Genomic DNA, 16,595 nt, shown 5'->3' on the forward strand with positions numbered 1-16,595 from the left:
TCAAAACCCCATTTTCAAATTGTTAAGTGGTATGTATAAGCATGCTCTGAGTTGTTGTTACTGGATTCCTTTTGCTGTTGCTCTTGTTTTCCCTGTGCTATGGTGGGTGAAGATGGGCTTATTTATGGAAAATCCTTTCAGATCAGAGAAGGTGCCCAGGCCAGTCTCTCCATTTGTGATTCAGTGATATTTTAAGTTTCATAAAATAAGCTGAAAGCCGTCCACATCCAACACCCATTTGTGGTGACATCCAAGCAATCATGATCTTTTGCAACTGCCCTTCTCTTAGCTGGTGCTGCCAGTGAGGCAGTAGCAAAAAGCCAGACCTTTTTTTTTTTTTTTTAATTGGAATAATTTTCAGGTTTTGTTTTAATTGAAGTAATTTTTTAAAGTTTATTTATTTATTTATTGTTCTTTTAGTATCAGCCTTATTCTCTCTTCTTTCCTTGTCCAAATAACTCTAAGGTCTAACAGATTGTGCATGACTTCGCCAGACTGGGGAAGAAACACTGAAAGGTATCTGATCCTTTCCCTCCATTTGCCACCGTGTACTTCCTCTCATCTCTCTCTCTCTCTCTTTTTTTCTTTTTTTTGGACACAATTTATTTAACAAATATTTCCTGAACATACTCTGTGTTATTAGCCCTAGGGTAGGCAACAGGAGCATGAAAATGAATAAGATCCATTTGGTGTTTAAGAAGTATGGGCTTTGAATGGAGAGGAAAGGCTTTAAGCCAGGTGTCTGAGAATATGGTATGGGGGTGCATATCCAAGGACGGTTAGTAGGGCTAAAGGGGTGTGGCTTTCAAGTGTAACCTGGAGGCAGTTTCCAGGCTATCCCTCATGAAAGTGTTGTTCAACAGGCCATCTTTGGAGTTACCTGCTTTACTGGAAAGAAATTATTTGCATTTCTACTGAATAAATGTCATCCACTTTTTTTTGCTTTATTTCCAAGTTTCAGGGACACACCATCAAATGTGAGAGAGATGCTTCTCACATTTGATGGTGTGTCCCTAGTCACACTGCAGCCATCACATACCCAAAGGAAGCTTGGAGTAAGAAAGAGCTCCAAAGTGATTGCTGCAGAAATTATCAATATGTCATGACAGTGTTAAAAGATTGGACAGTGAGAACTGGTTACCCTTGACTCTACAATGCTACTATCCTATTTAGTGAATTGCAGCCTTTAAAAAAAAAACAAAAACAAAAACAAACAAACAAAAAAAAACATATACTTTAGGGTATCCTGGCATCACCCATAAAATCACTCTAGGCCAGGAGAAATATTAGGGGAAATTCTTAAAGTTTATAATCATAGAACTTTTACTATATATCCTTATTTCTTTGAATTGGGTCTGTGCTTTAGCTTCTAGGAGAGTATCTGTTCTCAGTAGGCCCATGCTGGAGAAAACTAACATGTGATTGTCAGGGGCCCAAGCATATGCGAAATCCAAACACGGGTGCTAGTAGGACAATGATTTGGCCAGGCGGCAGCTGGGAAGAATGTAAGTGTTGCCGCTGACTGTTGTGATGACCTGAGCTCATACGGTATTTCTCATCTCGTGGCTCTTGCAAGAAAGGCAATAATCTCTCCTCTTAACCCAGGAGCCTTTGTAACTTTTCTTTAAATCTATTTTTGATGCTGATTTTTTATCTCCCAAAACGTTGACAGAAGGGAGCACAGCGAGGCATCATTTGGCACTCATCTTTGCAGGATGGGAGATAATTGTGGTATCACGATGGTTCTCGTGGCTATTCTAGACTGATGCTTAGGATTATGGAAACTTTTCTGTCCCATCATCTTGATATTGTTCAGGGGTACCTCTAAATTATATGCAAAACAATAATCAGCTACCTTGAACTGAGGTGGGCTCTATTCACTCATGGTTCCACATTAGCAACAAAAACAGAAACACAATTCAAGTGCTTGCTTCTTTCTTTCCCTTCCTCCTGAATTGTAAATAATAACCAAATGGGGATTTCCACAGAATGCATATTTAGTACTCTGTCTGGACGAAATGTTGGCCCTGCCCTGCTACCATTCTGTTAAAAAGAAAGCAAATGTTTGTTTTTGGCCAGGAGTCTTGAAAACAAAATTACCAGAAAAACAAGCCTCTTTGCAGAAAACCCAAGTAGCAAGACACAAACATGCTGATACTGTCAAAGGTATTCCTCAATATCCAAATACCACATGGATTAATAAATGGCTTTTAGAGATGTACATAATTCTATAGCAAGGAGTTTCATTTGAAACGATATAATAAATTATTTCTCTTATAATCTTTATAAGATATAATAAATTATTTCTCCTTTTAGAAAAAGGAGACCAACCACACTGTACACAATATACATAATAAATGAAAATATTTATTTTAAATTACACAATCAATATGCAAATGCATCCTCACTGAAAATTAGTCAGTAATACCTCCAACTACCCTTATTAGAGGCAACTGATATTTGTCCTGCTCATGAGATGTTCCAGGCATTGTTCAAGTTCTTACATACATTTAGGTACCCTTAGGAAACACTGAAGAATATTATTATTTGTGGGTATATTTACATAAATGATATATTTATATGTATTATACCACAGCTTTCTCACTGTTTTTGTTTATTTGTTTTTGTTTGTTAGTTTTTTTACACCTAAAATATGCCATGGAAACGATAACAGGCCAATATAAATAGCATTTTAAAACTGTTATATAGTGCTTTACCTAATATTTTCAGTTTTTGCCTATTTTGTAGCCATGTTTGTTTTATGTTTTTAATGCATCTGTAATTTGTTTTAGGTTCTGAGGTAGGATTGTAATTTTATTTACTTTCCAAAATCATATTTCCCCATCTCCATTTATTTCATGGTTCCTCTTTTTCCTAGTTACTTAGAACTGCAGTGTATATCATAATGTAAAAAACCATCTGTCTGTATAAAGAGTCTATTTCTGAATTTCTTAGAAATGTCTGGTTTCCTGGGGTGCCTACCTGGCTCAGCTGGGAGAGCATGCAACTCTCAATCTTGGGGTCATGGGTTCCAGCCCCACATTGTGGTGTGGAGCTTACTAAAAAGCAAGAACAGAAACAAAAACTAAAACTATAAACAAAATCAATGAATTTATGGTTTCTGTTTTATTTAAATAGTTTTGTTTTTCCAAATACTGCACCAAATCACACTTACAGGGTATATTTTGATACAGATTTGGATAAGTTTTACCCCTGTGCACACCTCACTTCTTTTCATTTTAAAAACTTATTAATGATTCTCAATCATTTTCCCTTCTTGTGGAATTAGCTTTTCATGTTCTATGAAAATAGTTTTTGAGGGGCTGTTGATTGGATTTTATTGTGTTAAAGAAATTAGCTGTTCATTACTGGATCATACAGACACATATTTTACTTATTCAGGTATTCTTTAGGTGTAAAGGTAGAATTATATTTTTTCCTTCATATAGGCACATCTTGTTAACTTCTAGGTATTTTGCTGCTTTTGTTATTAAATAGGATTTTTTCCTAGGTATTCCATTCTCCAGTTGGTTATTGTTGTTATATAGGACAGTGATTGATTTTGTATGCATTCTTCTATCTTTATTTTATTTAATTAATTAATATATTTTCAAAAGATTTTATTTATTTATTTCAGAAAGAGAGAGAGCACAAGTGGGGAGAGGGGCAGAGGGAGAGGAAGAAGCAGATTCCTGACTGAGCAGGGAACCTGATACAGAACTCGATCCCAAGACCCTGGGATCATGACCCTAGCTGAAGGCAGGTGCTTAACCGACCAAGCCACTCAGGTGCCCCCATATACTTTTATTTTAATTGTAATAATTTGTCATTATTGTTTTGGGGGGATTTTCCAGGTAGATAATTATACTATTGTGCACATAATGAAGTATTTTTAATGACTATGTATGAGCAAAATTAATTATTTTTTATTGTAATCAATGCCCCAGCTCCATTTTGGGAAATTTCTTTAAAAAAATAGAATAAGGCCAATGATAATAATATTTTCATGGCTCTCGATGCATATTGCTGAATTATTCTTGAGAAGTTTTTCATAGCATTCATTTCCACCAAACAAACAAATAAGAAATACTTTCAACTTGCTGTTAAGTGATTCTAAGTTAACAATCTCTTTCCCAATTTTTGGAGGATTAGTGTTTTATTTGAAGTTCCACAATTTATAGGAAGATTAAACCAGAAAGTGTCTGTGAAGTACATGCTTGGAAGGTGCTTTATAAGAAGTAAACTCTTAGTTTAAATTGATGTTTCATCATTATTTTACTTTTTAAACATCCAGTTAGTGTCACATCTATTATTAAATGATGTGTGTTTTTGGTTTATGAGCAAGAAATCACTCTATCTGGCCAAACTCAACCAGATGCATGCCTTGTTCTCAAGAAAATCACATTTTATACTTTCCTTCTGGTACCAAGGCTCTGTCATTTGGAGGGGTGGGATAAAAGCAGACGATAATCGATGGTTAGTCTTTATATTTATTCATCATGTATATGCTAAATCTGCTGCCACTTTAGAATTTGGAATCTAGGTGGTAAATGCACCTGTAGTTCAGCTGGCTATGGCAAATCATAAAAACAAAAAAAACAAATAAAAACAGCTACTCCAAGTTCAAGGTCAAAAAAACAACCAAGAAAGGCAGAAAGATGGAAAAAGAGGAAATTATTAAATGTTTTCGTGAGTCAGGAGCCCAGCTTGGTACATTCACTGTTTTATCAGGAGTCCTCAACAAGGAGTTCTGTTTGAACTTGTGGAGGAAAGAAAGTAGACACCCAGGAGAGAAATAGAGGTTTTTGCATGTGGTGCCAAGGACTACAAAATAATTTATCTATTCCTCTGAAAGTGATGAGCATTTGTGAAGCTGCCACATGGAGGTTTTCTAAGACAGATTTAGAATGATGACAGTGACATTTTCACGAGTTGATTTGTACTCAGGTGAAGGAAATGTATTCAAAATGAACATGAACATACCAAGGGCCAACTGTAGAGTCTCGTGCAGAATTGCTTCTAGCTAGACCAGCCAACTAATGGTGATAGTTATCAAGAAGAGTAAGGGCAAAGTAAAGAGAATAAATACATGCATGTATATTACTTGCTGGAAGAAACCATATTAGAGATAAGGGTAAGAAGGTAGAAGGATCATTTAGTTATAGTACTGATTCAAGTTGTCTAATCAGATCATCCATTTTAGGATTTTAGAGCTTCCAAGGTATGCAGGCTTTGAAGGTCAAGAGATCACAGTTTGACACCTGGCTCTGCCATATAGACTCTTTTTGATTCTTGACACTGGCCAAAGCAATCTCTCTAACACTAAATTACTTCAACTAGGTCATAGGAATAATATGAATACACTCTTTCCCTTTGGGTGTTCAGTGAGTTAATGATAAAGTTTCTAACATACACGTATGTTTGAAATGTCATTATTATTATTAATATTTTTATTAGAAATACTGCCCTGATTCTCTATCAGCTTTCAGATTAAATGCAAGCCTCAAAAACATGACTTTCAGCTGCTTTAAGCATGATGCTACAGTTTTGTTGTTGTTCTTCCTCCAATGTTTTAGTAAATCTTAGACAAGATGTAGACAAGTAAAGAGCAAAGTTATCTTAGAGTAGCATTGAAAAACCAAATACCGGGCGCCTGAGTGGCTCAGTGGTTAAGCTGCTGCCTTCGGCTCAGGTCATGATCTCGGAGTCCTGGGATCGAGTCCCACATCGGGCTCTCTGCTCAGCGGGGAGCCTGCTTCCTCCTCTCTCTCTGCCTGCCTCTCTGCCTACTTTCGATCTCTCTCTGTCAAATAAATAAATAAATCTTTAAAAAAAAAAAAAAAAGAAAAAAAAAAAAAAAAGAAAAACCAAATACCTACAAGGGGCAGGAAGGCAATATAAATGAATGAAGTGGCCCTGGTGCAGAATGTGGCCAAGTGGGGATTGGGTTCCCCATCTTAAAAGGACCGACCATAGTGGAGCTTTGCTGTGCAGGAAAGCACATTCGTTGTTAACAGATTTGATTTTTTTTTTCTCAAAGATTTATTAGAATTTTAAAAATATCTCTCATTTTAAATAAAATTGGGAACTAATTGAAATAATTAAATACTGGGAGACAAAAGTGTGGGGAAGGGAGGTGTGCATATGAGTGCTGGTGTCTGTGTTTTTAATGACAGGGATAGTGTACTGTGATCTGCGGAGCACATGGGGAAGATAACGTACTACATAAATGCAAAGTACCTGAAAAGATCCAAAGTCAAGACAAACCAGAGGGCACTGGGGAGCCATTTGTAGTTCAGAAGTCCTGGGTGCACTTAAGTCAGAGAAGGGGATGTGGGAAAAGGAAGCTAGAGAGGTAAGTGGGGGCCAGATCTTTCCTACTGTATCCTCTGTGCCACGGAATTTGAACTAGATCCCAAGGACAATCAGTAATCTCTAAAGAGCATTAGATAGGAATGGCAGAATCCAAGTTTCAAATTCGGTTTATCTTTCTGATTGTCAAGTGTTGAATGGATGAGAAGCGTGGTCAGTTGGAAGGCTGTGGAAAGGAATCATGTTGAGGTAAGGACCATGGATCTCGGTGTACAAAGAAGCAGAGGGTACTGTATGTTAACAATACTGGAATAAAAAAGGAGAAGGAGGAGGACAAGGGGGAGGGAATGGAGAAGGAGACAGAAAAAGAAGGAAAAAGAAGGAGAAGAAGGAGAAACAGCAGCCAGAGATATCCGGAGGAGGTGGGGGGGGGGGGAGGAGTGAGTGAGAAGGGGGAGGGAAGCTTGCAGCTGCGTCTCCACAGAGTACGCAAGGTTCAGAGAACATTTATGCCTGCAACAAAACTCTACACATAGCAGGCAATGCCAGAAAACGGACAGCACCAACAACTTGCCTGGGTGTGAGTGTGGGGGAGGAGCATCTTTCTGGAATTATTCTATTCTTAGTCTACCTATTACTTCTCCCTAAAGAAAAAGGAACCTGACCTCTAGTTCTTATCCTATGACAGTCAGGTGAGAAATGGAAATTTAGCTCATTTCGCAATTTAGTTCATAGTTCTTTGTGTCATGCATTTTGTCAGCATCTCAGAGTGAAACGGTCCTCTTGCTTTGGATCACTCTCTCTGTACTCTATGTCTCAAACCTCAAGGAGTGCATTTCTGCCTGAGAAACCACCCCAGCCACTTTCTCCTCCATTTATAAACGTGTTGACTAAGTCACACGCAAGAAAATGTGCAATAGATCTTGCATTCTCCACCTCTGCTAGAGGAAAAATGCCACTAACAAGATATATGAAGAGTTATTCAAATCTACCACAGGGAGTGACTGCAAAATAAGGGGAAAAAAAACAAGACAAAACATTTGACTACATAAATCCTCCTTTCTTTATTCTGCATGATCTCTGGGAAAGAAATAATGAACCTTCCTTTATGATCTGCTTGTACTTATAATTGATTTATCTTGTGGTTAAAAGGAGATTTAGTCACTAAAATTAGGACAGACAGGAGAAAGCAATTTGGGTTTGACCTCCTGGCCTTTTTGAGTATCACTTATACTTATCAGACCTGAAAATACAATAGAGTTTCAACATTATTTCAGAATAAAATAGTAGATTAATCCTTTTGGAGTGTTAAATCGGTCTGTGGATGCAGCCAGTGACTGGCAGACACCTATTTATGTGTCTGTAGACCTGGTGTGGTTCTGGGAAGTTGCAATACTCCCTCATCCCCATTCTATACTCCCATCAAACCATTTCCAATGATTTTCTTGTCCACCTGGCCAGGGTGACTGATGCTGGGAATGTTTAGGTTACCTAACTCACTTCTTTAACTTACTTCTTTGTTTCTTATTTAACATCTATATTCATGGTCTGAGATGACACATTTGGAATTCCCATCTGTATCCACCTTGGTGGGAATGAATATGTATATACATATACATATATATATGATTTTATTTATTTGACAGGCAGAGATCACAAGTAGGTAGAGAGGTGGGCAGAGAGGGGGGGGGAGCAGGCTCCCCGCTGAGCAGAGAGCCCGATGTGGGGCTCCATCCCAGGACCCTGGAATCATGACCTGAGCTGAAGGCAGAGGCTTTAACCCACTGAGTCACTCAGGTGCCCTGGTGGGAATATATTTTTATCTGGTCATTCAATAGACTAAGTTTTAATAGAGCTGTAGGGCTAGAAACAAATGAGGCTCAGAGAGGAGAGTCGATAGATACAGATAATAAGGGACAAGTCCATCCTGCCCCTGTTGTTTTGTCCCTGTTAGTACAATTATAGACCTTGAAGTCCTGAAGGTTCCCTCCATTTATTTGTGTGTGTGGACTTGAGTCTTCACTGTTGAATCTAGACTAGAATTTGTGTCTTTAAAGGCAGGCTTGACCTATGTCTTTTCTGGGATCTCCCATAATTCTGGGCATCATACAAATACCTGCAGATGGGATTTAGCTTAGTTTCTTGGCTTTTGTCACTCAGTGAACGTTTTTCTGATATTAGAGATTTAGGCTAGGAGAGTCCTGGATTTGCAATGGTAACAAAGTCCTCTTACTTTGAATCAACTCCATTCTTGAATAATTTGGAACAAGCATTGTAAATCTCTCTGAAAACTTCAAGCTGTGCCTGCAGCAGAACTTGGGTTAGAATCCTGTTCTGTAATCCAGAAGAACAAATTTGGCTTCCAGATAATTTGGAGGTAAGTGCTAGGATCTCTCTCTCTCTCTCTCTATGTACATGTGTATGTACATATGTAAACAATCTACTTGTTTGAGACATTGTAAGGGCTCAGAAGAGGGCACAACAAAGAGTTATGATTGAGTATGTACTGCATTCCATAATCTTCACTAAGCTTTACTGTAAACACACTAAACAAACTTATTCTTATTTTACAGATCAAGTAGCTAAGGCTGAGGTGATCAGTTATCAACATGGCTAATCAGCTAGTGACATGGAGTAGGACTCTATGTCTGTGTGTCCTAAAGCCCACCCTCCTTCCAGTGCTTGCATTACACTTCATAAGCAATGCCAAGTATGTTGCAAGTTTTCTAAGCTGGTGTGCATAAGAGCTTACCTCTAATTCTGTTAGAAGGGACAATCCCATTTGAGCATTCTACTTCAGACAAAAGTCTGCTATGGACTATGTGATGACACATTTTATTTCATTTGCAAGGAACACCGTGATCTGAAATTTCTGTCTTAAACATGTAAAGTATAGGATTCCACATGAAGTGTAACCCTTCCTCCCTTCCTTCCTTTCTTCTCTTCCTTCCTTGCTTTGTTCTTTCCTTCCTTCCTTCTTAAAGATTTATTTATTTATTTGAGAGAGAAAGCAGGTGGAAGGACAGAGGGAGAGGATGCTCAAGCAGACTTCCCACTAAGTGTAGAGCCGGACACAGGGCTCAACCCCAGGACCCTGAGGTCATGATCTGAGTGGAAACCAGGAGTCAGACACTCAACAACTTAGATTCCTGGGCACCCCATTGTTGTTGTTGTTGTTGTTGTTGTTGTTTTGGAGTTAGGGGTGAGGAGGTTCCCAGCCTGGAAAGACATGCATTTTGCACATGCTGTTTGAATTCCTAATTCTCACTGGAAAATGTAATGGAAAAGTTTAACACAGCATGACAATAGGACAATGCTTAACTATTACCAATGTCAATATTAAACCTAAAACAATTGAACTGTATGGTATCTTACCTTTTTCTTTTTTTCCTTTTTATTTTTCACTGCTCAGGGGGAACATCATCCAGACAGAAAGGCTTTCTAGGATGCATACGCTCCTTACACTTGAATGGGCAGAAACTGGACCTGGAGGAGAGGGCAAAGGTCACATCTGGAGTCCGGCCAGGATGCCCCGGACATTGCAGCACTTATGGCAGCATCTGCCACAATGGGGGCAAGTGTGTGGAGAAGTACAGTGGGTACTTCTGTGATTGCACCAATTCACCATATGAAGGGCCCTTCTGCAAAAAAGGTACAGTCAACTCCCCAGTGCTGTTTTGCTGTACCTGTAAGTGATGGTCAAGTCATGCCCTTAGACAGTCCTTATGTGATCATTTACCTTCTTCAGTTTTGCTCTGTTTAAAGACTCTGTGTAGCCCCTCAACATAATTACATATAGACATATGTAATTGTCTGGCAGTGCCACTGAACTGGATGGGTAGTAATAGTGCAACACGCTCTCCTTGGCTGAGGGGTCAGCTGAACACTGGGAGAGGTGCACTTTCATTTCTGTTGTATCACCCCAATCTTGAGGGGTGCATTAGTCTTTCCAGTTCCAATTCCTTAGCCCGTGAATGTAATCCAGCATTATAGATTCTACCTCTGGAAGAGTTTTAGGGATGCTTGAGTCATCTCAAAGTATTCTTACAATAGGAAACTTATAGGTAAGTCAGTAGAAATAATACCATGCATCTAGTAAAATCTCCCTATGCTGCCGGTGATATGAATGGAGTCTGAAGCTTTAAAAGCCCTGCTTGGCAATGCACATTTAGTTCATTGGGGGATAGGCATGGAACACAGGGTCAAAATCCCTGCCCCAGTGTCTTTCTACAGCCTTTCCTATCTTACGAACTTATTGCATTGGTAAAACTAACCATGATGGATGTATGCCTTGAACAAGGAATGGTAGTTATGGTGTAAATTATCTCTAAAAAAAAATAAAGATAACTCTACAAACTATAAAATTGCCTTATTTAGTATAAACACTTAGTATTTTTTAAAATACAAGGGCAAAAAGATTAGGTCTCCAATCAATCTTTGCAGGATTTTAAGGTTTATTTTACTGATGGAGGGGAAAAATGTTTGTTGGGCAAATAATGTAAACAATATTTCAAGAGCAGCATTTAAACTATTAAAATAAAATGTTTTAATTACTTTGAAACACCATTTACATGCAAACAATGATGGCAATTATACATAATTCTTGTCATTTCATTAAAACACATTTCCCAAACACCTCTACCAAACAATGCTTTATTTAGTCCAATTTACTGTTGGAACTTAAAAACAATAGACGAAAGAAGAGCACCTAGTGTTCTCAATGAAGGACTCTGTAATTTGAGCTCCTCATCATTTACACTGGCTTTCTCCATAGTTAGATTGAATTACTTGCTTATTATTGTTGAGAATCATTGTACTCCTTGGGAGAAAATTAATGGTATAAATGTTAAGGTCAACAATGTGTTTGGCCCTGCATGGAACTTGACATGAAGTGGCCCCATCCCAGTAAATGCTGACCATGGGCTAAGACACTTAGCCGCTGGATTTTTGTACTGGGGAGGGTGTCTGAATTACTACCCCTAAAATAATTTTAAATACTATCCTTAGTCTGGTTTTACACAGTTAGAAGAAGCAAATACAGAACAAACACTATCAGGCCTGCCCACAAAGGTATACTAGCATTGTTCTACAGGATCTACAGGAAATACTACAGGAAATAGTACACTTTGTGTACTAAGGAAAATAATATCATTAAGTTCCAAGCCCAATGTGTAGAAACAAAACAAAACAAAAATACAGTGGGATTCTACATTTCTCTAGAGACATTGCTCAAACATCTCATAGATCATATTCTAAATTTAGCCTATTTTTTAAAATTTAGCCTAATTTTTAATTAGCTCTTTTTTTTCCCCTGAAACAACTCAGATTAATTATCTTCTGTCCATACCATCATATCTTTGGTCAGCATATGTTGAAATAGACCCTGTGCACTCTCCCCACTTTTCCTTACTTCGATCCATAAGCAAAATATACAAATATGTGCTTAGCCTTTTCAGCTTGCTTCATATTTCACAGTTCCAAACTTTCTTCCCTTTCTCATAAATCTAAGGAAATGATTCCTTTTATATTCAGTAGCTGCAAAGTATGTGGGATGAATCTTTTAACCAAGACTTTTAACCGTGCCAGTTGCCTGGGGGAACTGGAATGGAAATCAGAGCCACTAGCTAGGAGGTTGTCCTAAACAAGGGCACTCTCCATTGAGGCAGTCTTCCATGTTAACTTCCCAGGGCATATGTATTTTAAGGAGTGTAAATACTAGAAATATATGGGGTGGAATTACCAATGCCTGGGCCAGAACTATGATCCCTTGACCTACTTTCTGCTTCTGATTATAATACAAAGTAATAATAATCATGCAGCTAGCTAGTAATTATTGACTGCAACATACATTCCTTATGACCAACCTAGTGTGGAAGATATTAACATATTAAGAACATTGACGTTCAAAGAGGTTGAATGACTTGGTAATAATTGCCAGGGTTGTAGACCCATCCAGCATCTTTTTGGTTTCTTTTTTCTCTTTAAAACCCTAATTTCATTCAGCATAGGAATATGGTAATAGGATTCAAAAGTGTTTATTTGTTGGTTGGTTTTATGTTTTGCGTATGTCTCTTTTTTCTTGTCTCTGAGGTGTAATTTTCATACCCTAAAATCCATTCTTTACATTATATAATGCTGTGAGTTTGGGCATATTCACAAAGTTGCACAACCATCACTATTATCTAATTTCAGAACATTTTCATCACCCTAAAAAGGAACCTTATACACATTAGTAGCTACCCCTCCTTCACCTCTCCCCTCAGTCCCTGGAAACAACTGATTTACTTTCTGTCACTGTGGATTTACCTATTCTGGGTATTTCATGCTAATGGACTCATACACTATGTGGCCTTTTAGTGTCTAGTTTCTTTCACTTAGCATAATGTTTCCAAGGTTTATCTGTGTTGTGGCACTTTTCAGTATTTTGTTCTTTTTTTATTTCCAAAGAGTATTTTATTCCATTATGTGGATGCCACACATTTTGTTTATTCATTCATCAGTTGATGGACATTGTGATGTTTCCATTTCTTTGGCTATTATAAATAATGCTGCGGTTCACGTTCGGGTTATATTGTGTGGATTAATGTTTTTCTGTTCTCTCGGGTATATACCTAGAAGTGGGATTACTGGGTCACATGGTAACTAAAAATGTAACCTTTTGAGGATACTGGCAAACTGTTTTTGAGGGGGCTTCTCCATTTTATATTCTTACCAGAAAAGTCTAAGGACTCTAGTTTCTCCACATCCTCACCAATGCTTGTTATTATCCACCCTTTTGATAAGGGACATCTTACTGTGACTGTGTGAAATTGTATCTTATTGTGGTTATGATTTGCATTTCACTAATGACTGATAATATTAGACATCTTTTCATGTTCTTATTGATTATTTGTATATCTTCTTAAACAAAATGTTTATTTAAAGTTTTTACCAACTTTTGATTGGGTTATTTTTCTTTTTATTATTTACTTGTAGGAATTCTTTGCATATTTTGAATATAATTCTCACATTAGATATATGCTTTGCACCTATTTTCTCCCCTTTTCATTTTCTTGAGAGTATCTTGTGAAGCACAAAGTTTTTAATTCTTATAACATCTGGTTCTTATTGTTTTATTTTTGTTGCTTGTGCTTTTGATATTTTAAAAAAATATTCTATTTATTTACTTGACAAAGAGAGTGTGATCACAAGCAGGCAGAGCAGCAGGGAGAGAGAAAGGAGGGTGCAGGCTTCCCATCAAGCAGAGAGCCCAATGTGGGGCTCAACCCCAGGACCCTGAGACCATGACCTGAGCCGAAGGCAGAGGCTTAACCCACTGAGCCACCCAGGTGCCCCTGTGCTTTTGGTATTATGTCGAACAAATCATTGCCTCACTGAAGGCCATGAAGGCTTATGTCCATGGTTTCTTCTAAGGGTTTTATAGCTTTGCTTTTATATTTAGTCTTTGATCCATTTTGAGTTCATTTTTGTAGATGTGAGGCAGGGATTCAGCTTCATTCTTTTGCCTATGGATATCCAGCTGTTCTAACACCATTTAATAATGCAGACTTGTCTTTGGCCCACCTCCACCTGCCCCCTCATTATATGAAGAATCTGGGTATGACTGTCATAGTAGCGTCATTTATTATTTTTTTCTAATTAAAGTTAGTGTATTTGGAATTCTATTTGGAAATATATTTTGGAATCTAGAAAAAAATCTAATCACTCAAATACAAACATTAAAAAGAAAATCTGATTTCCTTCTAGCTCTTTTCTTTGAATTTAATATAATTACAATAATTCTGTATTTCATATCTACATTTTATATCAAGTTTTGTTTGTTTCATTTTATAGATATTTCTGTGTAATTTGTCAGTTTTAATGGTGGGATTGCCCCTGCTTACTTCAACACTTCAACCATTCTATCCCCAGAACAGTTTAGCTTTGCAGTAGTGGCATCACTCTGCACTTGATCTGCCTAAATTCAGATTCTGGCTCAGCTACAGTCTACACTGTGTGCTGCTACTTGTGAGACTGACCTCCCAGGCTTGGTTTTCTCATCTATAAGATTAGAAAATTCAAAAATCCATCAGAGGGTTGTGATGAACATTTAACGAGCATTTCACAAAGCATTTGAAATAATGCTTGGCAAATAAAGCCTCATTAAGTGCTTGCTTTTATAACTGTTTTAGAATTTTATTATTTTTATTTAAGAGAGAGAGAGCTAGAGACAAAGAGAGGGAGCATGAGCAGGGGGATGGGCAGAAGGAGAGAAAGAAGCAAACTCCCCGTTGAGCAGAGAGCCCAACATAGGGCTGGATCCCGGGACTGAGCGGAAGGCAGATGCTTAGCCAGCTGAGCCACCCAGGCACCCCTGTTTGGAAGTTTACATTACCCCAACTTTTGTGCATAAATAATGCTGTGATAAACACATGTATTATTTTCTTGCTAATGGAATTTCAGTGAAAAAATAGCATGTATGTTTAAGTATGCTTTATCAGTTGCCTAAAACCTGTTTAAAGTTCTTTAATATTTACCTTCCTGCCAGTGGATATCACTAAAAACAAAAACAAAAACAAAAAAACAAAATAAAAACGAACAAACAATTCTCGGTGATAATAGAGAGAAGGTTTCAGAACCCTCATGCATCCATTATTTAACTTCAAAAATGGTCAACTCATGACCAATCTGATTTCATCTATATACTCACATCCTCTTCTCTTCCTTTATTATTTTGAGTAAACTTCAAATATCACATCATTCATCTATAAAGGTTACAATATGTATTGCTAAAAGATTAGAGCTTATTAATAACACAGATCCACAAGACCAATCACAAGAAAAATGAATGTCTACTCTTACGAAATATCCACTCAGCATTCAAATTGCCAATTGTTTATTTTTAGTTTGATGTTCTGCTATATTAATTACAACTTCACCGATTTCTAGGTAATCACTAGTCTACTCATTACCTTTATGCTTATTCTAATTCTAAATTGTATCACTATTAGTCAGACCAGCTATTGTCTGTCCTTTGAGTTCCTACTATGTGTTGTGTTTCTCCATAATGTCTTCCAGTCCTTCTGCCTACAAGATTGAATCCATCCCTACTTGTACATGAGCTGAGTTTGAGTGGGATCCTCTGAGAGCATTAGAGAAGAGGCACAGCCAAGTGTCAGTTCCCATCTGTTAGACTCCACAGATGGCTCAGAGACCACCTTGTTTCCTAACTGTTTCTCTTAGTTCATCCCACACTTTACTCCTGGTCAATGCAGAGTTGCCCTTTCAGGTCTGGTCAAGTTACTGTGGCCACAGAGACTTCCAGCTCTAGGAATCATTGTCTATATGGCACACATCACACTGCAGGCTACCTTCCATTGTGTTTTGTTTTGTTTGATAAGTGTCCCTTCTTCTCAGAACATAATCAGCATAATTCTTTCCGACAGGTAAGTGCTCAGTAGACATTGCTGATATTGGTTCCATGGCCTTAGAATAGCATGAGGATCATAGATGATCTCATCCAAGTTAAGATCTTTCTTCTAATGAACCCGGAAGTTCTGTGTATTCAGACAAATCATTCAGCTTAAATATGGTCAGGGAGCTTAAACTCTTAGATTATAAAATATAAGAAACTTATAGAATAATAGAATCCAGGTGTTTTGGTAAGGAAGCTTTATGTTAAAATTGATGGAATCTAAATATTAAAAATTTAAATCACTAAGCATTAAGAATAATTAGAACTGCGGCTAGGAGAGAAAGGAAGACAGAAATTTGGTAGGGCAGCTCTAGTTTAAAAGTGCTTCACATTTTAATTTCCTGCCCTGAGAATTAAGAAAAAAATGTAATATATATGCCCATATCTAATATGCTATTCATAACAGAATGCTCTGAATTACAGTTACATTTGAACACACTCACAACATCAAATAAAAGCCATTATTCTGTTAACTAGGAGATAGTAGCTCAAAATGCAGGGCAAATGTCCCTGAGGAAATTCACTCAAGGCTAGTGCTTGAATCAAGCTGATGATTAACTGGAATCCTCACTGTCACAAGTCTCTGCTGCATATCTTTGTAATCAGGAGTACTAATGTAAACCGAATGATAAATGCAGAACACATTCTCTGAAACTTTAGTCAAAATGAACTGGTATTCCCAATCTGCTAAGCAATATGCATAAATATGCAACTTTAATTTTTTTGGCACTCTTACAGGCTGTTATAGAATTTTCACAAAGGTAGAACAAATTTGCAATAGAATTAGGAAGGAAAAACCAGGTTTGATTATGTTCTAGGTGCCACCAAC

General features: G+C 37.5%; 1 protein-coding gene across 1 annotated transcript in view; it reads left to right on the forward strand.

Moving 5' to 3' along the window:
• CNTNAP5 (contactin associated protein family member 5) overlaps window positions 1-16,595 on the forward strand; it is an 831,640-nt gene that overhangs the window by 700,689 nt on the left and 114,356 nt on the right. Inside the window, exon 18 of the mRNA XM_059394484.1 lies at window positions 9,725-9,964. Within this exon, the coding sequence (XP_059250467.1) occupies window positions 9,725-9,964 (240 nt within the window). The remainder of the gene's footprint in view (window positions 1-9,724; window positions 9,965-16,595) is intronic.

The sequence above is a fragment of the Mustela nigripes genome, chromosome 3 (genome assembly GCF_022355385.1).
Source record: "Mustela nigripes isolate SB6536 chromosome 3, MUSNIG.SB6536, whole genome shotgun sequence".
NCBI lineage: Eukaryota > Metazoa > Chordata > Mammalia > Carnivora > Mustelidae > Mustela > Mustela nigripes.